The following is a 26751-nucleotide window of genomic DNA, read 5'->3' as shown; positions in this document are numbered from 1 at the left end:
ACTGGAACTGGGTGTGGTGACACACAATCGTGGTCCAAGCACCCATGAGACAGAAGCAGGAGGATCAGAGGAGGAGAGAAATTAAGGAGAGAGATGGGAAGGAGAAAACACTTCTTTGAACTGCATTCCCATGTCAACTGTTCTGTATTTGCAGTTTAAGTGTATCCAGGTAAAGACTGCATGACTGGATATTTTTTTTTTTAAGTTACATTTATCTATTTACGGTTCGTGTTTGGTGGGGCATGCATGTGTATGCAATTATGCACAAACAGAGGCCAGAGGACAGCTTTCAGGGGCCAGTTCCCTCCTGCTATCATTTGAGCCCTGGAGACTGAACTCAGGTCATCAGGTTGGAAGTAGGTCCCTTTATGTGCTGAGCTATTTTGCTGGCTTGTGACTGGGCAATTTTAATTGAACCTGAAAACATTTTCCTCATAGGCAAATTTAATGCATTTACCTATTGTTTATTGATTTAAATCACCTTTACTTATTTTGTTATTCAATCTGCTATCTTTTTGACTTGATTTTATTTTCTTCCCCCTTTCCTCATTTACATTGGATCACACTTTCTTTTGTCCCTTCTATTTAGTTGAAAATTCTAAATTTATCCTCAAACATCTCCCACTTCAATCAACAGTCCTTGCCTGAGAACCAGATGTTATATATGAAAATGTTAATCGTGATCTTATTTCCTAGTATTTAAAACGAAACTACTACCCTGAGTTATGTATTAACAACTCCTCTGCTGGAGCAAGTTCCTAAAGCAAAGCAAAAACATCTCTGAATCATTCACAGACTGTAGTGTTAGAAAGAAGCTTTAACATGCTTTCTGGTGGGAAACAGTGTAACTGTTAAGAAGCAGTTGGTCTGATGCAATAATTTGGCTTAGCATCAGGTACATCTGAAGCTCCTTTGTCAATGCTGCGCTTTGTAACTACATGTGATTGCCACATTCTGCTGATTTTAGGTGGAATTTGAATACAATCATCACTACTTGCACATCTTTACCATGAGCTTTTAGAGTCGTACTGAATCCAAGAGCCGTGAATACCAATTTTTCTTAAATGGGAAACATTGTATTGAGAGCTCTATTTCAACGGAATGAGAATTTAAAATCAAAGAAATACTAATAGTGACGAGCATGGTATTCATACCTGTATTTAGTAATGATTTAAAGTGTTCAAAGCTCATTTCTGATGGAAAAAGAGGGATACTGGGTCTGTTTGCCTATAATGCCCTAGACCCATTCTTTCCTGTGACATTCTCGTCCCCTTACCTGGTCATAGTCTTTGGGACATGTGTTAGCTACGGTTCCCCACCCACAAAAACCATGCCATCCTGAATCCACAAAAGGACTCCTAAAGTATCTTTTGAGTGTTGTGTGTGTGTGGGGTCCTCTCACCTAAATTTTCTGCAACTGTTTTGAGTGGTTGTTCCAGTGATCAAAGGAGTCCACCAACTATTCTTACTAAGACTTTCTACCTGTCACCATCAGAGGGCGACTTTCAATAGTTTCCTAGACCTAGTCTTCTTGGGGTATAATTCCAAATTGATACCTTGTATCATTTCTTTCCTATTAAAATGTCCTGGGATCCACTCTCATTAAAAAACGTCTCATAGTCATAAGGCAGAGTACCAAGATAGGATGTGATTAGAAGGGACTGACTTTAGTGTGTTCATGGACTAGCACAAACTCCAAGATTGGGCTGGAAAGATGGTTCCATCAGACAATGCTTGCAAGGCAGGCATGAGAACCCAAGCAAGTTCCATTCTCAGAACCCACATAAAAAAGAAGTCACAAAATTGGGTGGGTAGAGTAGGGAGGGGGAAGCTGGGAAGAGCTGGGGGAGGGGCTGAATATAATAATAATAATACATTTTACAAAATCTTCTATGAACTAGTAAAAGTGAGAAACTAAATTAATTAATTAGTCAAATGGAGCCAGACATAGTAAAGCATGTTCCCCATGCATACCAACACCCCCCACCCCCACGCACCAAATCAAAACAAAATAATTAAGTAAATACACAATTACTAAAAAAAAAATAAGAAGCCCCAAATGGCAAGAGTGCCTGATCTGGTAGAGAAGTAGTTACCAGATCTGGGGAGGGGGCGGGGTGGGTAAGCAGGGTGAACTCGGTAAGTTTTATAAACAACAGGGCCAGAGAGTAGGCTCATCAGTTAAGAGCATTTGGTGCTCTTGCAGAGGACCTAGGTTCAATTCCCAGCACCTATATGGTGGCCCACAGTTCCAGAGTACCTGACTCACTCTTATGGTCTCCACAGACACTGCACACACATGGTTCACAGATGGGCACGCAGACAAAACACCTGTACACATAAATAAACTTTTTTTTTTTTTTAATGGCAAGCAGTTTGAATTTATCCCAAATATAATGGGATATTAGGCAGGCTTTGAGCAAGAAAATTCCATGATTCTTTTATACAAAATAAATAAATAAATAAATAAAATAACCCATAGGGGCCAGTGGAATGACTCTGTGCGTAAAGATGCCTGCTGGGTGAGCTGGGCAACCTGAGTTCAGTCCTGGAAGCCCATGAAAAGGTGAGATGCAGTGATATTATGTTTATGATCTAACAAATAAAGCTTGCCTGAAGTTCAGAGTGCAAAACTAGCCACACTAGTCTGACATAGAGCCAGGCAGTGGTGGTGCACACCTTTAATCCCAGCAGCCACACTAGTCAGCCATAGCAGCTGGGCGGTGGTGGTGCACGCCTTTGATCCCAGCACTGCAGAGGAATGTAAGATGGGAGCTGAGGGCCTCAGTATGCATTCAGTCTGCAGTCTAGGCAGTCTTGGAGCAGTGCAGTTTAGAGATGCGATCAGAGAACAGGATCGCCCCTTTGGTCTGAGCATGGTAGAGGTGAGAACTCTCTAGTGGCTGGCTGCTTTGTTTCTCTGACCTTCAGCTTTAACCCCAATATCTGTCTCTGGGTTTTTATTATTCCTGCTACAGTGAGAATAAGCACCAACGTCACAAACTTGTTCTCTTACCTGCTGAGGCATATGCAACCCCCCCCCCAGTCATTTTAAAGTGATCTATAGAGATATGTTTGTTTTGTTTTGTTTTTCCTCTGTCTTTCCACAAGGCAGGCAGAGCTGCAAATTCTGGGAAATGGTGTCTGAGATTATAGTTCAGATATTCTGGACCCAAGGAAAACCATTCAGAATTCTGTCTTAAAAACAGAAATAGTCTATAAGTTTTTAGAGGAAACAGAGCCAAGAGCGTGCGTGCAGCCTAATTGCTGCCTGCTGTTCATTTCCTAATGTCTCTACCCTCCGCGCCACCCCATCTCTCCCTCTGAAGAAGCTCACACCAGTGGAAGCCCCAGTGTGAGGAAAACTTTGGTGCAGTCCATGGCGATGTAAAAGCATCCTGACTTCAGACACAGAAGACATCTGAAGACAGCATCGGCAAGACTCGACAAAGGGCCATTTGGATGTGTCATGTGACAGGATGGAGAAAAATCAAGAATAACTTCGAAGCTGTCATTGTCTAAGTGACAGGATGAGTGGCCTTGCCACCGAGATAAGGAAGAGTATGAAAGGAATGGGTTTGAAGGGGAGATGAAATCAAGGATTATTTAAAACCCTTCAAGTCTGAGATGCCTATTAGATATCCAAGAACTCTGGCTGCGTGTAACTCCCACTCAGAGTCTTAAGCTTGAACAGGAATGGGCTGCTGTCTCTTTGCTCCTATGTCCCTGGAACCTACAGGAGACTCTGGCACACAGTAGGTGATGAATAAATATTTCTTGGATAAGTAAGTGAACATGTGTCTGAAGCTTTTGTAGTTTGACACCCTGGACCACAGCCCTGGCTGAATGGGAAAGCCAATTGGCAATGGAGACTATTTATCAATAGCTAGAATGCTAAGAGAAATTGCAGATGATCCAACCACTTTTGCCAGAGAGTGGCTGACAAGAACTGGAAAACGGGAAGTGTTTCTCGTTTCCTTCTGCCAAGTCCCTCTTTTTGATGGAAACTAAGAGCAAGCCCACAGGACAAGGGAAGCTGGGAAGTACAGTATTTCAGCGTGGAGTTGAAAGGGGGTGGGGTGGGGGCTTGGAGCCAAGAGGCAGTAGGTGAATAACCAGCATAGAAGGGTAGTCAAAAGAAGCAAAGAGCCCAGGAGGGCATCCTATTATCTGAGCTTAACCCTGGATGCAGGAGAAAAAAGGGGGATGAGGGCCAGGATAGAGGCCCTTCAAGATGAACTTTTAATACCTAGAGGCCTCCTCTGAGAAGGAAAGGACCTACAAATGGCAATATGAATTATCCTCTTAAGCAAAAGCTGAGTGGGACCGTGAGAAAGAAGAGACTTCCCGAGAGCTGCTCACCCCAGCCCCCCAGTCACTCACTGGACTAACACTGATGCTCTCAAAGCATTTGCCAGTGTAAGAGTCAATATCTGGTCGGCGGTGAGGATTTATGGCACAGGCGCAGATCTGGTAATAGTTGAGTACAATTTTGTGTTATCCACTATTCACTGCTGGAGGCTAGTATGCCACACAGAGGCTGGAGTTATTGGGAAGAGCTGGAAGAAGAGAAAATACTCAGAAAGCAAGAAGATAGGGCTCTAGGTGCGGCTCAGAGAATAAAGTGTTTGTTTTGCATAAGCGTAAGAATCCTAGAAACCATCTAAAATAGTTAGGTATGATGGTGTGGGTTTGTAATCCCAGCAGTGGGAGGTGGAAACAGACTGGTCCCTGGTACTCCCTGACCAGTCAGCCTACCCCAGTTGGCTAGCTCTAGGCTAGCCAGAGGCCCAGACCTCCAAAACACAAGGTCAATAGCACCCAAGGAACAAACTGAATGTGTCATTTGGCTGGTGCGTTACACGCAAGTGAGAGGGTGGGAGAGTTTTTTGGTGTCAGCATCGCTGAGATACCAATAAATGATTTCTGGCCTCCTAGAGTTCCTTTCAGTGAGTACAATCAGTTATGCTCAGCTGTGACACAGATGTCTCCCATGTCTGGGTAGAAATCGCTAAGATTAATAATTTTCTTTCTTCCTGAGACAGAGTTATCTGTACTGATCACATCTGTTTGCTAAACCATTCTGTGTTACAATTGAGCTTCTGGAGCTTGCATTCAAAGGTTAAGAACTGCTGCTTGCTCCATTCTGTGGTCCAATAAGTTAGATCAAGAAGACAAGACCATGTCTGGGGGGGGGAGGAGGCCCCTTAGGATGGATACCCTGTTCTTTTTGTATCTGCCTCTTGTATTGGAAACATTTGGAAATTTGCAACAGACATCTCTACTCCCCAAAGTTTGCCCATTCTCTCTCCTGTGCCCCTCTCTACGCACCTTGTACTTTCAGAACACATTTTTTCCCTTTGTGTTTCTTTCTTGGTCCTTGGACCCCTGAGAATCCAATACTAAACTGAATGGGAGTACAGAGGGGAGTCTCCAGTCCCATGGAAGCCCTTTCCCTCCCATGTTAAAAAGACAGGCACACGAACATGCCTATCTCATGGGCCTGCCTGATTCTTGGTTGGTAGGTTAGCCATCCTCATCACGCTCCATCTAGACTGTTCTCCATTTCTGCCGCTCTCTGCCTCAGCTTCCTGTGTGTTCCAGAAGGGCTACTACTGCTGCAGGATTTACCTCCTCACAGAGCTTATTAGCGTAGATAATCATCATCTAGTCATTCACCTCCGAATAATACTAATTCTCTTCAGATGTGGTGTTGTGGTGAATGGATTGATAAACCCTAACTCCACTGTCTGCTCATAGGTGGAGGGTAGGTTGTTAAGCAACTCTCGCTGGTCTCCCAATTCCTGTGTGAGGGCTTGCTCTAGTCCTTCCTTCCTTCCTCCTCCCTCCCTCCCTTCCATCCTTCCCTCTTTCCTTCCTTTCTCCCTACCCATCTCTTTTCTTTCTCTCTTTCCCTTTGTTAAGAAGACAGCTTTCCAGAACTTTCCTTTGTTGGTTCTATGATACCCTAATCAATGCGGTCCATTAAACTTACAACTGTGGCCATTTTCCCCAGCCTGGATATTTCAGCATAAGACATTTAAAATATCCAGTCATGTGTCTTTCTCATACAGGCTCCAAAGCAATTAATAAGCATGATCACTTAGGTTCCTCTAGAAGGTGTTTTGGAGTCTGTGGTTGGTTCTGACCTGCCAAGACCGAGCTCTCTGTGACAAAAGAACAGCTTTACCTGTTGTCAGCAGCTATTTGAAAAGAGAACAGAGCCAGAATCGGGAGGTGTCCTGCTCAGCACACACACTGCTTTTTCAGTGCAGAAAGAACCACAGATCTATGTCCCAGAAATGGTAGAAACAGTCTTCTTGCTTGAGCCCACACCCCTTCGTTGCTCCTGAGGTCACATGTAGAATTGCTATGGGAACTAGAGTGGTTAAGAGAGCCTGCTGCTCTTCCAGAGAACCTGAGTTTACAGGCAGCTCACGATAGCCTGTAAATCCAGCTCCAGGGGCTCTGACACCCTCTCCTGGCCCCCACACGGGGCGGGGGAGGCTTTTATTTTTATTTATCAATATAGTGTCTTTCTGGCTGTCCTGAAACTCACTATGTAGAGGCTTCAAACTCACAGAGACCCACCTGCCTCTGCCACCTGAGTGCTAGGATTAAAGGCATGAGCCACCACATCCAGCCAGACACAAGTTATAGTTTGTTTGTTTTTAAGTTAAAAAGTACAGCATCACTTCTAGGACCCCATGATTTACAACCAGATGTTTCCCAGGCATAGACTCCAGCTGAACGTGCAAAGTGTTGAAGATGAGGAGATGAGACTTGCCTTACCATTAGTAAACATCCAATGAGTTGTAGGGAGTGATGTGTACCCTGAGTTATGGTTGATACAGTTCCCTATGTCTCTAAAAGAAGACATCGGTGGCCATTCACATTGTTTCTTACCAGATGGTCTCTGAGTCTTTGAATAAACCCTGGCTCTTCCAGGAACTCAAGCCTACTAGATCTTTTTCTATCTCTTGGTTTTTTGTTTTGTTTTTCTTTTTGTTTGTTTGTTTTTGATGCAGGGTTTCTCTGTGGAACAGCTCTGCCTGTCCTGAAACTCATGTTGTAGACCATGCTGGCCTCATTTTTGCAAGAGATCCACCTGCCTCTGCTTCCCCAGTGCTGAGATTATGGACATGCACCTCCAAACCTGGCAGATATTTTGGTCTTTTTCTATTCCTTCAGGAGTAGCCATTTAGATGCTACCTCCAAGGGAGAGGCTTATCTTCTTTTTTGTTTTGTTTGTTTTTGTTTTTCGAGACAGGGTTTCTTTGTGCAGCCCTAGATGTGCTGGAACTTGATCTGCAGACCATGCTGGTTTTGAACTTACAGAGGTGAGCCTACCTCTGCCTCCCAAGTGTTGGGATCAAAGGTGGTGCCACAATCGCCCAGCTAGGCTTAGCTCCTTTTTTTGGAGACCATCCTCCCAGCCCGGGCCTTTCTTTTTCCGTGTTCTTAAACGATCTGTTTAGGATCCTATCAATGTTTGTTAATTTGAGGCTCTGTTCTAAGCCTTATATTTTCTCAGAGCTCCATTTTCCCTCCATAGTTTCATAGTCCATTGTTTCAATTAGCACGCTCACTCAGGCTGACTCCTAAATGTGGCATTCTGTCCCAAATGTCTTAATGCAGTTAGGTTGCTATAGTAAAATGATGGGAGGCTTATAAACACAGAAATTTGTTTCTCAAAGTTCTAGGGGCTAACAGGTCAAGATCAAGGAGCTGGCAGGTGCTGTCTCTGATGAACTTCCTAGTTCAAAAATGGAATCTTAGTTGTGCCTTCATATGGCAGACAGAACAGAGCTGCCTCCCAGACCTTCCCTTATAAGAGCATTAGTCACCTCCCCCCAAGGCTGTAACTTCTAGCACCCCATTCTGATGGTTACACATTAACCTATGAACTTCTTTAGCTGGGCAATGGTGGCACAAGGTTTTAATCCCAACAGAACTAGGAAGAAACAGACAGTTCTCTGAGTTCAAGGCCAGTCTTGTCTACAGAGGGAGTTCCAGAACAGTCAGGACCACACAGAGAAAACCTGTCTCAGAGGGGAAAACATAATCCCAATCTGTAGCATCAAACTTGTCTCTTCTAAACTCTGGATTCATCCTTTTCTAATATTGTATTTTATTTTATCTTATTTTGGTGCTAGAGACTAAACCTGGGGTGTCTCAAACATTCCAATCAAGGGTCCTACCACCAGACTATACCACAAGCCCCAGACTCATCATTTAATGACACTACCTGTGCCAAATAAACTCAACAAAACCAAAATCATTTATTCCTCACATGCTCTCATTCTATTATTCTTTAGTTTACTGAATCCCATCCCTACCTCCTCAGGCAATAAGGCTAAAATATGATGGTATTCATTATCCCATGGCTACTCAGTCTTGGTAACTCTCTCTCACACCCACTATGGGCTTTAGCGACAATGTCTATTTAGATATTTTGTGGTTATTGTTATAAATTATAGAAATGAGCTCTGATTAATTTAAACTAAAAATGTTTATTTGAGAGAATATTGGCAAAGTCCAGACACTTGGAGGGAAAGCCAAATGACCATTGCTTCAGGAAAAGCTGGATCTGGGGTCTTTAGCAAATAACACAGATTCAATCACCTTCCAGCTGTCTCTTTATCAAGCTTTCAAACTCTTGGCAAAGAGATCAAGTCATTCAGGGCCAGGACCCAGGGGTAGACGGCACACATCTATGACTTCAACAGACCCTTACTATTACTTAGTCCTTCCCAGTGTTACCACATCTTCCTGTCTTCTTCACCATTTTGTAGCCCTACAATCTCTAGTTGTCACTTCCAATGCCACCGTTTTCATAGTCTAAAAATATTTTCTATTTTATTCAATTTAACTTGTGGTTAAATTGTGTTGTGTTGTCTCTGCTATTCTTATTGCCCCGAGACAGGGTCTCGTGGAGCCCAGGCTGGTGTCAACGTCATTATGTAACCAGAAATGATCTTGAATTTCTGATCCTTCTGCCTCCTCTTCCCACGTGTGCGGATCGCGGGTGTACCCCACCGTGCCTGGCTTGGTGTTTAATGTATCTTCTTGAGCCCCGGTGATAACTCTTCAGTGCTGAGAACAGTCTGCAAGCTTCCTAGCAGCCACTCCATTTTAAGATTTAGATTCTGTGTGCTTCTAGTCTGACCCCTTGCTTCCTTTCCTTTGCTTTTAAACCCTAGACATTCGGAGGTCATTCCAATACCATCAAACAAGCCGTCCTTTGTTTCAGACTCATGGTTTTGGTTGTTCCGATCCCTCTTCCTCAACACCCCTCACCTTATGAATTCAGTTTAGATGTCAATTCTAAGTCTCTTCTGGGTTCTTGAAAAATATATATTTGTTTTTGTTGTTTGTGTATTTGAAACATATGAATGAGGACATCAGAGCCTCCAGAGTTAATTAAAGGTGATTGTGAGCCACCCAACATGGGTCTAGGACCCAAACTCAGATTCTGTGCTGTTAACCTCTGAGACATTTCTTGTACCCTGGATTAAGTGTTTTCCCTCACTGCTCCCACGGCACCCCGAACTTGCCTCTAATGTGGCCATCACATTTTGTGGCACTATCCTTGTGTTTCTCTCTGGATTAATTGCTCTCCTTAAAGAAACACATTGAATTTATGTCTGGTTTCCTTGACCTAGGATGGCATCTGGTGCATTATCACATTTGTTAAAAAATAAACTGACTGGGAGCGCCTAACATACAAAACACCCAGTGGCTGGAAGTATGTATGAAAGTCACATTCACGTTTTTAAGGAGCTGACTGTCTTGGAGGGAAACAAGACCAGTGTGTAAGAAAAATACAGTTAGAACTAGAAGACATCTGTGTGCACCAAAAACAATGCCTGAAGACATGGACCAGGAAGTTGACCTGAGTAGTAACACAGAGAGGACTCAAATGGTTAGGAAGTGTGTTTTAAGGTGAGAGTAGAGATGAGAGGGAAGTACTCCCGCATACGGCATACTTACTGTGCTGAGAGATGGGTGGAAATGCTGTTAACCAAGAGACGAAGAGATACTGGGCAGGTCAGTGGGAAGGAGAGGAGCAACAGGCAAAGAGGCGGTAGGTAAACAAGAGCAGAGCATGCAGAGCAGTTTTCTTTAAATGTGTGACTTTGTCCTTTACAATCTGTCTTTAGAACAGAGTGCTTCAGCATTCTAGATTGCTAATTCATCACAAATTCCTCAGCACCTTCAGAATCCAGATGGGAATCATGGCCTTCACGATGGGAAGTTTCCCTAGTAGGGGATTGTATCTTCCTGAGATTTCCTAATGTCCTTAAAGGTACCATATGCCGGGTCTTTTCTCCTTTCCTCCCTCTCCCCTTCCTCTCTTCCCTTGCCCTCTCTTCCCTTCCCTTCTTTTTTACATGTCTTTGTCAGGGACTGTCTATGTTGCCCAAGATGGTCTCAACCTCCTGATGTCAATCCTTCTCATGCTTTCCTCCTTCTCTAGTCTTCTGAGTAGCTGAGACGACGAGCATGTACCACCGTGCCCAGATATATCTTTCTGCCTTGACTGTAGTTTTGTGTGTGCGCGCGATTCTTCCCCTCCAGCCTGGTTTGCACACAAACAACACAAGACTTCTCATTGAAAGTAAACTTTTTATTTCAATTTCAATACATACTCAAAACTAGACAGGCAATTCTAGAAAAAGCTGAATGTGAGAAAAGAATAAAGAACTTATTAATAAAAGAAATTAATAAAGAAAATAAAGGACTTCTTGGGAAGAGACCGGGACCTTCAGGATCTCATTCAGTCTAGTTACAGTGTGGACATTATTATTATTATTTTATGGTTTATGTTTAGACATTAAAACTGGACAGAAACCCTAAGGGAAAAGTCCTACTGATATGAATTCAGACCATTTTTCCAAACTGTGGTTTGACAGGACTTGGGCTTACCAATCTTACCAAAGCTCTACTTGATTTTCAAGTCCCCTATTGGTTACCTCCCTTTTATTTCTTACTGCTCAAAACAGCAACCACTAACCTTCCAGTTAGGGTGCCTCACACACTGTCCTACACGATTCTTAAGTCCCACATCCTTTAGAAAACCCCTTTCCCGAGCCCCGTTAGCCTCTCCTTTCTCTAATGGCAGGTCCCCTCAGCATGCATCACATGTTTCTAACGGTCTGTACGGAGAAGCATAGCAGGGCCTGGAGAGATGGCTCAACAAGGAAGAGTGCTTGCTTGCTGCTCGTGTAGCACACCTGAATTTTGTTGCTGGCACTCACATCAAGTGTCCTGCAACTACCCTTAGCCATAGCTCCAGGGGATCCAACACCTCTGGCCCTGCGCTCACTCACATGCACTACACTCCATGCATATTAAATGTCAAATATCAAGTAAATATTTTTTTTTAAGTTTAGCAGATCTACACTACACGCGCGCGCGCGCGCACACACACACACACACACACACACACACACATTTCCCGGGTCCTCAGGCCTTAGCTGTAGATACGGTTGGTTGTAAGTTGAAAGAAGAAGAAAACGGAAAGTTGGAAGTTCCACAGACTTTCCTCCACCATTGTACATATGATTTCATTGCACTCAGAGCCCTTATGGAGGTTAAACCTCACCAGTGTCACCAGATTAGAATGTCACCTTTGAATCACTCAGTTAATGATTTAACTTTATAGATGAAATTGAGATTTCTAAGAGATGAAGCCGCTAATGTATTATCATGTATTTTTCTTTTCTGGTTTCAGATTTGGGAATTACTTCCTTTGCTCTCCCCTTATTTGTTAAATAAATTTAATTTCTCAAGGGCAAGGAGCATCATGGTTATTCAGCTCCCATATCTACAATACCATTTATTAGTCTTCTCTTGTTTCCCATGCAGGATCAAGATTGGGTCTGAGCATACATTGTGTGCTAAGAAAAGAATATTTTATTGACTTGACTCTTCATAGAACGTTAATCATTTAGAGGCACTAACTTTGGCCCTCTGTGAATACTTGCTGCGAGTTGGCCCAGTATTCAGTGAACAGCCATGGGCCCAAAGAAATATACCAAGTATGTAATCTTCTTTGCTCAACTAAGCTATACATACCAATTTCTGCTAACTTTGTCCCTCACAGCACTCTAGATGTGTCAATCAGAGTGGACCTTTATTAAATATTTTTTTAGTTGACCAACTGTTTGCAGAACAAAACAAAACAGAGTTGGAACTGTGTTTTGTGTAGCAACAAAAGGAATTCGCCACAAAGAAAGCACCAGGAGCTTCAAGATGAGTACTGCTGGGATATTGAAGAGCTTTTTGTGTAGTTCAAGGCTAAGTATGAGATTCTGAGCTATTTTGTACACACACACACACACACACACACACACACACACACAAATTATTTTGAAAAGTGCTACAATAAAAATGATGCAACAGTATTATTATGTACTTATAGTAAGAGAATATATCAAAAAGGAACACATTTTAAGATGTTTAGTCAAAGTGAACTTATTTAAACCTATCCAATAGGCTTGGTCTGAATTTGGAGGACTAGGAATGTAGCTCAGCAGTAGGGCCTTGTTTAGCCAGTACAAGTCCCTAGGTCCGGTCACCAATGGGAAAAGACCAGTCAAGGACTCCAGAATACTTTATTATTAGGTATTGCAACTTCCTCCTTCCCCTCAAAAGGAAGTGGTACCTGGTGAAAGATGCAAAAGTAAGTGACATAACAGTATAGCAAACTTTGCCATTGATGACTATTTTCTACTACCCTAGTTCTAGGAAAAGAAACATTTAGATGTGGTTAGGAAAATTATTTGACCATTAATCCAAGCAAAGCCAACAGGAATCAGAAAGTTAGTTATGATGTTCCCTAGCTATATTCCTTCCCATGACTGGCCAATTGGCCATCTCTAGCAAAGTCAGGGCATATCAATACGAAGGACAAGCAGGTAAGTATTCAAAATAGTCATAGGTGGTTTTTAAGGTATTATGATAGTCTAGCTGTCTGCAAGACTTTCCTTGGGCATTCTTCTAAAGCAACTTCTTTGAGGGATCCAAAACTCCTGTTAAAATAGGTGCCAGGCAGTGGTGGCGCACACCTTTAATCCCAGCACTTGGGAGGCAGAGGCAGGCAGATCTCTGTGAGTTCGAGACCAGCCTCGACTACAAGAGCTAGTTCCAGGACAGGCTCCAGAGCCACAGAGAAACCCTTCTAGAAAAACCAAAACAACAACAACAAAAACTTAACCTACTGGATGCCAGTATACCCTGTAGAAGTCTGTATTTGTTTAACCATTCATCTTAAATTTTTTCTCAGCATGCAAGCTGGCTAAGAGTTCTATTCAATTCATGAGCTCCTAAATTAGTAATCTCCCAAATTAAGCCCCCAAATTTAAACAGAGGTTGAGAGCATGCAGAAAGCTGGGATACTTGAGTCAGTAACACAACTGGATGTTCCACTGTTTTTCAGGTTTCTCATTGACAGGGATTCAAAGACAGTGGGAAATGTCTCTATTAAATTTGAGAGAAAAATAGTTCCAGATGGTGACGAGGTAAGAAAACACAGTACTATCTATCCTATGCCAGTTTTCCTTGGGATTGCTTAATATCTTACGAACAGTAGCTTTATAAACTTCCTATATAAAAGCAAAAAGAAACAAAGAATTTGTATTATTTTATTTTATGAAAAAGAAAGAGAGAAGTTAAGCAGGGGCAACAAGGACATGTAAGCAACAAATCAAGACTCAAAACCCAAAAAACAGGTAACTTTCCTTAGAGCATACTAAATTCTAATTCACCTAGATACCAAGGCTACTTTTTATGTCACTTTTAATTGATTTTTAAAGTTAGCATACAAAGTAATGTTTTGTTTGTTTGTTTTGTAGTACTGGAGATAAAACCATGTATACCAATCACTCCACCACTGAGCTGTCTCCATACCCCTGTTTTTTTGTTTTTGTTTTTGTTTTTTAATGAGACACAGGGTTTCTCTGTAGCTTTGGAGCCTGTCCTGGAACTCACTACTCTGTAGATCCCACTGGCCTCAAACTCACAGATATCTGCCTGCCTCTGTCTCTTGAATGCTGGGATTAAAGACATGTGCCACCACCACCCGGCAAACTTTTCTTCCTTTTTTTTTTTTTTTAAACTTTTTAATACAGGGTCTTACAAAGTCGCCCAGTGTAACCCTGAACTCTGCCTATGCCTCTGCCTCTGGAGAAACCAAGACCATAAGCCTATGCCTCTAAGCTTGGCAAAGTAGTAAGTTTCAATAGGCATTGAATGTGCCATATGTATATGTCATTATGGTTTATTCCTATTTGTCTCCCTCCTGCTACTCTTTATCCATGTTTCCTATCTTCCTCTTGCTGACCCATTTCTTCTCTCTGAAGCAGTACTCTCTTCTGTGTTCATGTCACCTATATCCTATAATCTACTTCCTTTTTGTCAACTTGACACAGCCTAGAGTCACCTAGAAGGTAGTCTCAAATGAGGAATCACCCAGATCACATTGACCTGTGGGCATGTCTGTAGGGTTGGTCTGATGGTTAATTGATATAGAAAGGTGCAGTCCCCTGTGGGCATCACCGTTCCCTGGGAAAATACTCTGGGCTAGAAAGCTAGCTCAGCATAAGCCTGGGGGTGAGCCAGCAATTCCTTCATGGTTTCTGCTGTAGGTCCCTGCCGCGTCTTCTCCCAAAAGTGGACTATGACTTGGAAGTATAAGCCCAATGAGAATCTGGTTTTGCCCTAAGTTGCTTTCTTATCAGTGTGTTTTTATCATAGCACCAGAAGGAAACTAGAACACCCACCACTTTGAGATCTCTTCCTCCCATTGCTGATCTCTTTCCTGCTCTCACCCCACCACACACCACAAGCACACATTTAAATCTTATTTCTGTATATGAAAGAAAAGCAAGCGCTTTTATCCCTCTGAGTGTGGCTTGTTTTACTTAACATAGTGGGCTCCCATTCATTTTCCTGAACCTGCCATAATTGCATTCTTCTCTAAAGCTAAATAAGATTCATTGTGTGTATAGACCACAACTTCTTTATCCACTCATTTATTGGATACCTGGACTGTTTTCCACCCCTTAGCCATTGTGAATGGTATAGCAATAAGCATGGATATGCATAGGTCTCTGTGGTCTGTTGGTTTGGGGCTAGTATAGCTATGGTAGCCCTGCTTTTAATTCTCTGGCGAAACTTCCACACGGTCTTACATGGTGGCTGCATTAGTTTACACTTCCACCAGCAGTGCACAAGGCTTCCAAGGTCACTGCTTATAGCGAAATTCCATTGTCTATCTTGGTGGCTTTCCCAAGATTATCATATTCAAGTGAATTTTTGAAGCCAGCTTTTATTTCACCAGGGATAATAGTGTAAGTCAACTTGACAAAATTAAAAACATACTCCAATTGTTAGGTTTGGTCAATTGCGGCAGGCTGATTTGGAGCAGAGCCTCAATTCTCAGCAAAGTCCAGAAGTTAAAATGTTTTCCTCACAGACTTTTCCCTCCTAAAATGAACTTTAAAGCATTTTCAAGGGGAAAAAAGCCTTCAAACCTTTTCCCCAACAGAATTTTCTAAGTTTTCTAATATATTCATCAGACAGAAAGCTTGTGAAGCAGGTTTTACATAACTTTTGTTTTAGAACAAGTAGACGTTAGTTTTCCAAAAGTTAAAAACAAAACGGTTAATTCTTTGGATTTGCCCCTTATTTCTCCTCGCCCTTCCTAACAGAAAAGGCTGGGCTGATGATGCTTTCAGTCCTGATCTAACTCAAAAGCCACAAGGCCTGGCAGTTTTCCCCTGAAGTACATTATGTTCTTTCCTCCTATGGTTCCGCCCGATTCTTGCTGTCTCCTTCATCTCCATCTGCTTTTAGCTTTATTCACTTTCCAGTGCATACCTCCTTTTCCCAGAACCCCATCCTAACTCTTTGGAGGATGGCCTCTTCCAAACTGATGCTCCAAACACAGGATTAAGCTTATCTCCTTGTATTCTGATTTCTGAGTGTGCTAAGAAGGTGGGTGATTCATGGTCCCTCTCTCCTGTGTTCTTCCTACTTTTTTTTTTCAACTTTGGATAACCCAGGGCTAAGTACATGGGCAGGAGCCCTTCCTTTATCAGACAGGACACTCTTAACAATCCAAATAGCAGTGTTCCCACCAATCCAGTGATGCTAAGTACTACACAGAAGGGACATCAAAAGTTAACTATTTTTTTTAACATCTCTAAAAGAATTATATTTGCAGAGATATTTAGAAATGAAAAATGCTCTCTGTTTTCTCTTCTGTGTCAGTTTCCAGCTCAGTTGCCAGAGTTGTCCTTGGAGGCCCCTGGAATCCACACCTCTTGGCTTTTGTCCTTTTGTAGTTTTCTGCTTAGAGCTTAGCCTGGGTTAGCCTCTTGGTTGATGTTACCTGATCTTACTCCTGCACAGGAAAAAGGAAGGGGAAAGTGTGATTCCTCTTGTCCACTAGTCTGTAGCCTATGCAGCAGTGTGTGTGTGTGTGTGTGTGTGTGTGTGTGTGTGTGTGTGTGTGCTCATGGGTGTGAGGGTCTATGGGGGTTGAGGGTATGTGTGCATATATGAATGGAGACAAGTCACCCCAAGATTTTGCTCCCTGGGACCACCCATCTAGTTTTTTGAGACAGTCTCTCACTGGTATCCGGCATCTCTGGTTAGGCTAAGCTGGCTAGTCAAAGAGCACCAGGGTTCTACCTGTATTTGCCTCCCCAGAGCTGGGATTGCCATCATGTGTCTTGATGCGTGGCTTCTTTTGGGGCTGTTTTGGGTCTCTTGCTCACATGGCAAATACTTTCCTGGATTGAGTTAGCTCTCTAGTTCCCTTATATAAAATTTCTAAGGCAGGTTCACATTACCATCTACAAACTTCTTCCCATATCTCAGGCTTTCTGAATCCTGCTCTCCTGGCTGTAGACCTTGTTCCAAAAACCTCAGAACATAACACAGGCAGAATAGTTTCTCCTTGCTTAGTGTCTAGAAAAGACCCTCTTAGTGAGACTGAAATGAGGCCATGCCGTTTAGTGGGTGTGACTTGGGCACTAGATAGAAAGCTCAGTAGGTAATGTGTTCACACAGCAAGTGTGAAGGACCTGAGTTCCGACTCCCAGGTCAGGGGTGGGAATTTGGCTCAGTTGGTGGAGTGCTTGCCTGGCATGTACAAAGCCCTCGTTAAATCCCCAGTACCAGATAGTCCAGGCATGTTGCAAGCCTGGAACCCATACTTAAGTGGTGGAGGCAGGAGGATAGGAATTTAGCCTTGGATGCATGAAATCCAGCCTTTAAATTTTTTTTTAAAATGTGGTAGTGTGGGTCCATAACTCCAGTATTTTGGAGGAAGGGCCAAGAGACAGGAGGATTCCAGAGCTTGCTTGCCACGCAGTCTAGCTGAATCAGGAAGCTCCGGATTCAGAGACACTGTCTCAAAAAAATAAAGTGGAGAGAAAGATACCTACACTCACACTCACACTCACACACACACACACACACACACACACATACACACACACACACACACGAGGGGCTGCGGGGCTGGGGAGGGGGGAGGAGATGTGACTTGAGACCACTAAATTGTGTTTCTTCTCTTCAGCCATATGATGTGACTGGGCAATCCAAATTTGTCCTCAAGAACCTCAAACACTACACAGTCCATCCAAATATGGTAGGTGGAAAAGCGTGCCACGCCCCCAAGCCCTCTAAGGGTAAGTTACAGCAGTGGGTCCAGAGCTCCAAGCACAGAGCACCCCTAATAAAAATCCCCCATTTTCCAGGGTGGGGGACGGGGTCTGATTGTGAGGTGGGAGGGGATAGACTGGGGAGAAAGTGGTGGCAGCTCATTTAATTCTTCAGTAGAGAAAACATAATCGGGAAAGTATGCGTAATTCATGCTTCCTCCCTCCCTTCCTCTCTAGTTTCCCTAGTCAGAGAAAAGCACGCGGGGTGGTGACTGCCCCTTCTCCACCCATACCCTTCGGAGATGCACTGTGCTTCGTGACTGTCTTTCCCTTTTAACTGTTCTATAGCTGGTTAATAATGCCTGTGCCTGGGGAGAGAGGTTGCTGGAAATAAGAGAAAGCTGAGCTTCTGGGGTTTCCCCTCTGCCTCAGAGACAGGGAGAGGAAGGCCAATCAGGCCAGCCACAGACAACTTCTCTTTATGCCACTAGGGCTAGATGCTATCTTTTTTTCTTCTTCTTCTTTTTCTTTTTGTGACTTTAATCATCTTGTTCTGTTACTATGGAAACCCTTCCGGTGCATTTCCCCAGGCCCCTAGTTTACTTGCAGCTCTAAAGGAAGGCTGTGACAGAGAGCTTCCAAAAGTTTGAAATCAACAAACATAAAGGCAGGGTTATTCAGGCCCTGCTCATCCTCCTAGCCTACCATACAGAGGGGTAAAAATTGGCCAACTGATTCCTTAGTCCTCCCTTGACCCTAATCCCTTTGTCTGGAAACCTTTCTCTCTACTCAGACCAAATACTATGAACATTTGAAGCCCAGTAAACTGGAAAGATTCCTGACCCAAAGGAAGAAAATCAGAAGTTTCATGATAAAAGTGACAGAGTATGATCAGGATATGACCTTACTGCTCATGACCAACAACCCACCTCCCTGCTCCATCAGCTCGCAGGAAAACGATGGTGCTCCAAAATACTTTCCCCCGGAGTTTCAGTTCAAGGTAATGGTGTCCAAGCAGGTCTCCTGGCAGCCTATGCATGGACCCGAGGGAGGCAGGGAATAGAGTAGTCACAGGGAAAGCCAACTGAACCTACAGAAGGGTTACCAAGATGCCACCTACCTCCTTCTCATGCCTGGTCATATGTTTCATGAAATCGGAATAGCTGTGAGTGTAAAGTCTGTGTGGGCTACATAGAAAGACCCTACTGTCTCAAAACAAAACAAAATGACACATAAAAAACTAATTGCTGAACATTTTCAGTAAGCTAAAAACTAGGACTAGACTATGAAGATGATCCTAGGACAAATTCTACCTTGAAGTATCTGAGAGTCCAATAGATTGAGAAGTAATACACATTAAAATAATTCTACTGACCAGGACATATGAAGAATCCAAGAATACTTAAGATATAGAAATTATATAGACAAGAGAGGAAGCTCCGGTTGGGGAAAAGGAGGTGACTCACTACAAAACAATAGGAGAAGAGCTTGGGGACATGAGAAGCACGTTCATAGAAATATAAACGGGAAAGTGGCTGGAGATAAAAGGGTGTAATCAAATTTGTGTTTTAGGAAGAGCATTTGCAGGGTGAAGAAAGGTGCATTAGTTACAGAAGAGACAAAAGCCAGGCAGATAGGATATGCTATTACTTTAATAGTCGAGATAAACAATACAGAAAATTTGAACGAAATAGCAGAGACAGTGAGGAAAATTGATTTAAGAGATATTTGGGAGTCAGGAGCTAAGGAAGTTGTTGACAGCCTGGAGTGCGGGGCCCCAATCTAATAGGAAGAAATTAAGTAAGTGAAAGTACAAACAAGAGAATCTAACAGATTAGCGTCCGGGAGTGGGATAGCCCAAAGACCTCTCCTTATAGCAAAACATGAGTTGAAAGTTAGGGCTTTTGTAGTGACTGCGTGGCTGGCACTGAGCGATGCCAAAACGCAGCGGTGTGTCCTGAAAAAGAGCTCATGAATGCAACGCCTGTGGCCCCCTGGGTCTCAGAATTTGTGCCCTTTGACAGTAACTTCAGTGTTTATCGTGTGGTGATAGTGGGTGTAACGTGTTTCCGAGAAAAACAAACAAACAAACAAACAAACGTGGACGAGGACTGGCGTCCTTAACACAGAGCAGGGAACAAAGCAAACATGTAGCCTGAGTGCAGGAAAAGCTTTCTCCCCAAAGCTGTCCCTCGTGGGTCAGGTGTAGGACCCGAGGGTCCTCATGAGCGGCAGTCCTAGTGCCCAGGCACAGTATAGATTCTAGTCTAGATTCTAGTCTGTGGGAAGACACATCAATGATTGTTGCTCTCGGTCCCTTCTAAGTATCTGTGGTCCTAGCACTGTCTCCCGTGAGAATGCCTAAGTGACTTTTTTTAAAACACACTATAACCCTATCTCTACTCATAGTATGGACCAGGCATGGATACAAGATCTAGTGAAACAAAATTCCTAGACTGTTTACTGACCTGAGGTGCAGGCTGGTAACTCCAAACCCAAAGAAACCAAAACTAAACCAACCAATATACTAGCCACCAAATCCCCGAGGAAATCACAGATTTTCATTTCTAAGCACCTGAGTTAGAAAAGGCAAAGATTAAGGCAATGGGAATGAAAATTGAAAGGGCACATAGAGAGATGCCATCAAAGAATGAAACCATGGGGAAAAGGGGTAGTTCAAGGGCCAGGAATGTACGTGGTTGAAGTTACAGGGAAGGAAGGAACAGGCGTCTGGGAGAGAGAGAGATAGAATCAACTATTGTAACCCTTGTATTTATCTCTATATGTGTATATATGCAGGTTACAAAAGGGCAATAGACATTTCAGAGTTTGAGAAGATGGAGGGGAGAGAGGGAAAGAGGAAAGTGGTGGAGGAGGAAGACAGACAGGAATAGAGAAAGGATGTATCAATATGTTATGGTTAAGACAACTAGGAAGGCTCCACTAGCGCCATCTTGAATCCCAAATAACTTTTAGTTCTTGCTTATTTTCTTTGCATTTACATTTTTAAAGAGAAAAAACAGCCTTTGCTTTTGAGAGGCGAGGGAGTGACATGTGGAGGTTAGAGGACAACCTGCCAGGGTAGGCTCTCTCTTTCCATCATGTAATTATGGGGATGGAAATAAAATCACCAGGCTTGGCAATAAGCGCCTTTATCTACCTTAGCCATCGAGCTGTCTCGCCACCCTTAGCTACTTTTTCTTTTTGCCCTGAGGTCAGGGATCTGCTGTTGTTAATGGCAGGACCATTAACTCTGTCATAGTTTCTAGCTTCTGCTGTTGCCTTGCTACCTACAAGCTTGAAAGAGAGTCCTGTGTCTTCAAACTGGACCAGCTTAAAGAGAAGGAGTTTAGAATGAAAAAAACAACAGCTTGGTGGCAACTCCAAGTATGTTTGAAAAGATTTTAAAATTATGAAGCTAAGAGCTCAACATGTCAATCGATAGCTCTGTCTCTTCTACTATGTGCCAGACCCTAAGAAGGCTAAGGGACTCAGGGTGCGTTGGGACCGAAGTCTTTGCTTTGCTGAAGTATAAGCTTAATGACATCTATGCAGACTGCAGGCAAAGAAGCAAACACACAGATCACACATAATGTGACAGGTGCTTAGAAAGCCAGGACAAGGAAATGGGATGTGAGTGGGAGTTTTAGATAGTGTCATCTGAATGATGTTCTCTCTCAGGAGAGGTTGTGACTCTTCAATAGATATTCAGGGCTGGGGAAATAGCATGTAATTGCTGCTCCTGGCATACTGGTCTCCTTTTACATGGCCTCACAGCAGGGAAACATTGATCAGGACTTTCTCTAGTGAGATAAAGCAGGGGAATAAGGCAATTCAAACTAGGGCAGGTGAAGAACAGTTCAAATAGTTGATGATGCTTATCTTAGGAGAAACGGAGCCTAGGAGGAATGTGGTGGATAGCACCAGCTTTGAGCACGTTATGCAAGAGGCACCGGATTCATTCTGTTTGAACTATTTTGGAGAAAGCTACAAGGAGATATGGATATTGGTTGATTGAAGAGGAAGCTTATTATGAGCACCACTGTCATGATGATGATCATGATGATGATGATGGTGTGTGTGTGTGTGTGTTACATGAGAAGGAGGCAGAACAGGCATGCATATATTAGCTCCCATGTAGAAATCAGAAGATAACTCTGGAATTAATTCTAGGGTTGAAGCTCAGGCTTGGACAGCAAGTGCTGTTGTGTGTTTTTGCTTTTTTTTTTTTTTTTTTTTTTTTTTTTTTTTTGATAAAGGACAATGGGATCACTTGGCAGGGAGATTACTGATGGGATATGAGTGTATGAGTGCCAATGGACAGTCACACTGGATGACTTTTAAGAGTCTGAAAGCTTCTGGTTGTATGACTTTTAGGAATGGTAAAATTATTACCTCATAAGACCTTTCATTCTATAGCTTTTCCTCAGCTGAAAAAAGAATGTAGTAGATAAGGCAGCTATCTCCAAGGAAGGAAGGTAGTGTTCCATGGGTCTGTTCCCCAGTTTGTTGTTAAAGATTTGGTCTCCCAAGCAGTTCACTGATTGGGTCTAAGTGTGCTATGTCCGAGACACAGACAGGCACGTCTGTGTCTTTACCCAATGTCAGAATTCATTGAATAACAATAAACTCACAAGTGACTTTGCTTTCTTTGGTTGGCTGCAATTTGCCAAGCAGTCCTGATTTCCCTTGATAGCTGGCTGCTGGCAAACACAGATTGTTTTATTACAGTCTTAACTACTAAAAACAAAACAAAAAAACCCTTTCAATTTTGTACACATTACATGTCACACAGTGAATCTGTCTATGCCTCTATCCATCTATAAATATAAAGGTTTCAGAATGGCTGGAAAAGGGGTTCTAAAGGCTTCAGAGTTTAAGAAGTTTAAAGAGAGCTTACTGGAGGCAGAGAGCTAGTACAGGTATAAACGCTAAGATTAACAATCCATTTGGAGAAGAACCCAGTTGGAAAGCTACCGGAAGCACAGTGCTAACTGGCAGTGGTACAGGGTCCAGTTAGGCTGCAGAGGCACAGGACCATGGAGATGAGGTGGAGCAGGGATGAAGGAATGGGTGGATAGGCAGGAAATCAAGTAAGCCTTGCCAAATGGTGGAGATGCCCTCAACCTGTCAGTCAGTCCCTTGGCACACACACTGGTCTCATGACCGGTCTCTGGAGCTGCCACCATCTCGGTGTTAGGTGTCTTCGTCTTTATGGCATTCAGGAGAGAGCCACTGGTCTGGTGTGTCCAGTAAAGTCTCAGGTTTTTCCATATGGTTTTACCTTTCAGCTTTAGGAGTGAGTTATTTGCCAGTCTGCCTCAGGGTTTGGTGCTGAAAGGGAGATGTTTTCTATGTGTGCTATGAAATACAGATTCCTCCTCCACCGCATTTATGCTCAAAATGAAGCCAAGGACTCAAGGAGTCAGCCAAGGAACAGCCCAGCTGGAAAGTGACTGTTTTTACACAGTATGGAGTAACTTAGGGCAGGGCACACAGCCTGACTGCCATAAACGCTTTCCACTAACCCCGGAACTCCCTCGGCCATCATTTTCAGGAGCCCATAACTAAGGAGTTTTGGGAAAGTTACCTGACAACGAATCTTGTCTTTTCACACTCCTGTCCCTGTGGCTTTTTAGTTCTCACTTATCCCTCTGATAGGCTGGGTGCATCATTTTAACATACTCCATGGTGATTCAGTTCAGGAGCTCAGCTCCGTTTGTAAACTTCCGGGGATTCAGCTTCCTTCCTCCTTTACTTTTTTTTTTTTTTTCCCTCTCAGGAAACTCCAGATCAGCACAAACCCACCAAGAACTTCTGCCTTCCCACAATGCCTCAGAAAAAGAAGTTAAGACCAGAGCTGAAGCCAGTCTTCCCTATGAAACGGATAGGTGACCCTACATCCAAGGGACAACAGTGGTTTAGGTGAAGTGGCCACTCTTACGGTGCTATCTTTTCCTCTTATCTTTTCCTGGTGCCAACTGCTGTATCATTTAGCAAACCCAGATGGAAGACCAAGGAGATTTAGGATAAGGTCAACTGGAAGAGGCTGCAACAGAGAATCTGCCTCATGTAGTTTTGGTTGTATAGAAGATGCCAAAACACAAGGCCTTCTTCGTGTTTCAATACATAGGCGTTGTCTTCAGCAATAGGGCCTTACCATCAGGTAGCGGAGACACAGTAGGACCGAGGTACATATGATCTCACAGAGACCATGTTGGTAGGTACAAGACCTGACCAGGTTCTAGACAGAAGGGTCCCAGCACCGAGAAGTGGACATGGGATCCTACTCTTAACCAAGAAACTACCTGCAATTAATTCCCGCTGGCAAAGAGAAAATTGGTTTTTGTCAAGAGTCTCACTAGGTATATTAACCACACTTCAGGGCAGGCCCCATGGCCAGGAGTAATTGACCAACGTGACAAAACAAACCCAGTAGTATTTTTTGTGGACTCTTAATTTAATTGTTCTATGTTTTAGAATTTTATTGGTCTTCGGATTGATTTGATTTTTATTTTTATAGGCTTTGTGTGTCTTATTTTATTTCTTAAAATTCTTTTTGTGTTGTTTTTTGTTTTGTTTTGTTTTTTGGTTTTTTGTTTGTTTGTTTTGTTTTGTTTTTCTTAGTCAGGGTTTCTGTGTAGTTTAGGCACTCGATCTTGAACTCACAGAGATCTGCCTGCCTCTGCCTCTCCGGTACTGGGATCAAAGGTGTGCGCCACCACTGCCTGGCCTTTAATTCTTTTTTGGAGAATGAGAAAAAAAAAATTGGATGAAGGATCTGTGAGAAACTTGAGGAGAAATCATGATCAATTTTTTTTTTTTTTAATGAAAAAACATTTTGCCAATAAAAAGGAAAAAACAAAACAGGATGGTGGTAGTGTGGGCCTTTATCCCAGCTAGTACCCCGAAGGTAAAGGCAGGCAGATCGCTGTGAGTTTGAGGCCAGCGTGGTTTACAGAGCCAGTTTCAGGACAGCAGAGGCTACCCAGAGAAACCCTGTCTCCAAAGACAAAACAACAAAAGACAATATGACGCATGATGTCACTTATATGCTAATGAAAGAAACAATATTTTCAAGAGTGAAGGAAACTGTATTCATAAGGTCTGTGTTTGGAGGAGACAGCAAAATAAAAGTGAAGTTCAGCACCAGAGACACAAATGCTGTGAGGACACTAAGTAAGGCTGGCCAGTTGGCTCAGTCAAGTGATCACTGCCCTCATTGGAGGACCTAAGTTTGATCTGTGGCGCCCAAGTTAAAAAGCCAGGCTGTGTGGTGCAAACCTGTAATGTCAACACTGGGAAGTAGAGGCAGGAGGACCCCTGGAGCCTCCTGGCCAGGCAGTCTAGCAAACTCCAGGTTCAACAAGAGCCCCTGTCTCAAGTCTCAACAAACAACCAAAAAACTCAAAAAACAAAATAAGAGTTATTGAGAAGCACAGCGTGTCTCTGGCCTCCATGTTTGCATGTACACATATGCATCTGTATGCATAGATGCATACACATGTATGAACAATTTTTTAAAACAAACATAAAATTTTTTATTTGAAACTAGCCATGAGAGGATTTTATCTAATATTGAGAAGACAGGGGATTCTGGAATCATCTGAAAGGTTTGTATGACCAGTATACCAATCCCTTCACTTTTTTTTTTTTTTTTTTTTTAAACCAACCACCCCAACCCTCTGGTCACTGTCCTTTCTTCCTTGGGATCTCTAATGATATAGCTGACTTTTAAGTGGCTAGCCATTAACTCACAACTCTAGATCAACCAAGTGCACTTTTGTTGGTTAAGGTTTTCCACTGACAATGATTTCAAGACTGAAGGGAGGTATTCTGAAGTCTATGCTTTGAGGAAACAGAAAAAAATGTACCCTAAGCTCATCTTTGCTCCAGCCGGCCAAAGAGAGGCAAAGAAAGATGGTAAGTTCTCCTCTGTCCAACTGTGGTTTGCTAGACTGAGATGTTGGCTGAAGTGAGAATTTACTAGGCTTAGAGAGGTGCTGGAGCTGGCATCTTTTGTCATGAGTCCAAACACTACTTTTCCTTGTAGAAGAAAAGTTAAGAGGGTGGTAGACTATTCTGATACTCAAATTTCGGGAAGGTTCAAGAGGATATAGAATTCTCTGAACTATATCATCTTGAAACAACAACAAAAAGTATGCAAGTCTCTTTTAGATAGAAGTGAGACTAGGATGGAAGGGGTTTGGGACAAGTATTTACAGAAGGCATAGTAAGAATGCTCATATCTTCTCTCTCATTTGGTAACACTCATAGGGGTGGGCGGGTAAAGACAGTCTAGACCAAGAAGGGCCTTGTATGTTATACAAATATGTGCTTGGATTTTCTCCATTATGTAGTTGGGCCTCACTGAAGGGTTTCAGGGTGTCAAATACACAGCTGTATACTAGGCATGCAATTGGTGAGCCTTTAGACTTCACCAGCCATAGCTTTAGCATACGACAATCATTTTTTGGAGGTCATAATTATATTAGGATATATATATACATATACATATATATATATATATGATATATAACGTTTCCTCAGCTCCTTCAATCTTCTCTGTTCCTTCTGCTACCTCTCCCATCCTATCCCTATGCTTCTCCTTAATTCCCCAAATACAGCTAAAGCCAACCTGTGGTAAGAGAGAAAAATGGGTCAATGTATAAAAGATCAGAAGAAGCAGAGTGGTCTATCGTGTTTAAAAGAGCCCAGCCTCACTCTACCCACAGTTTCCTTCCTCTTCCACAGGCCTCCTTTACATTACCTGTTCTTGGGAATTGCCAGGTTTCATGACCCTGTCCCTACCGAACTCCCGGTAACTATAGTCCAAGGGAGAAGAGGGGCTCTACAGCAGGTCGTTCTTGTAAGGCTTTCTTTGGACCATCATTCCCCAAATAATGACACAGAGACTTACTCTTAATTATGAAAGCTTGACCTTAGCTTAGGCTTGTTCCCAACTTGCTCTTCTAACTTAAAGTAAGCCCTTTAAATTAATCTGTGTCCTGCCACATGGCTCATTACCTCTCCTCATACTGTACATCCAACTACCTCCACATTTTGCTGGCTT

The 26751-nt window shown here is 42.9% G+C and overlaps 1 protein-coding gene across 1 annotated transcript in view; it reads left to right on the top strand.

Moving 5' to 3' along the window:
• Positions 1 to 26751, top strand: part of Tsga13 (testis specific 13) — a 47969-nt gene that overhangs the window by 19335 nt on the left and 1883 nt on the right. The window contains exons 2-5 of the mRNA XM_051175905.1: positions 17594 to 17665; positions 18472 to 18678; positions 23461 to 23603; positions 25474 to 25601. Of these exons, the coding sequence (XP_051031862.1) occupies positions 17594 to 17665; positions 18472 to 18678; positions 23461 to 23603; positions 25474 to 25601 (550 nt within the window). The remainder of the gene's footprint in view (positions 1 to 17593; positions 17666 to 18471; positions 18679 to 23460; positions 23604 to 25473; positions 25602 to 26751) is intronic.

This window comes from Phodopus roborovskii, unplaced genomic scaffold (genome assembly GCF_943737965.1).
Source record: "Phodopus roborovskii unplaced genomic scaffold, PHOROB, whole genome shotgun sequence".
Lineage (NCBI taxonomy): Eukaryota > Metazoa > Chordata > Mammalia > Rodentia > Cricetidae > Phodopus > Phodopus roborovskii.
The sequence above is the reverse complement of the archived record's forward strand: the minus strand, read 5'-3'. Positions and strand labels throughout refer to the sequence as shown.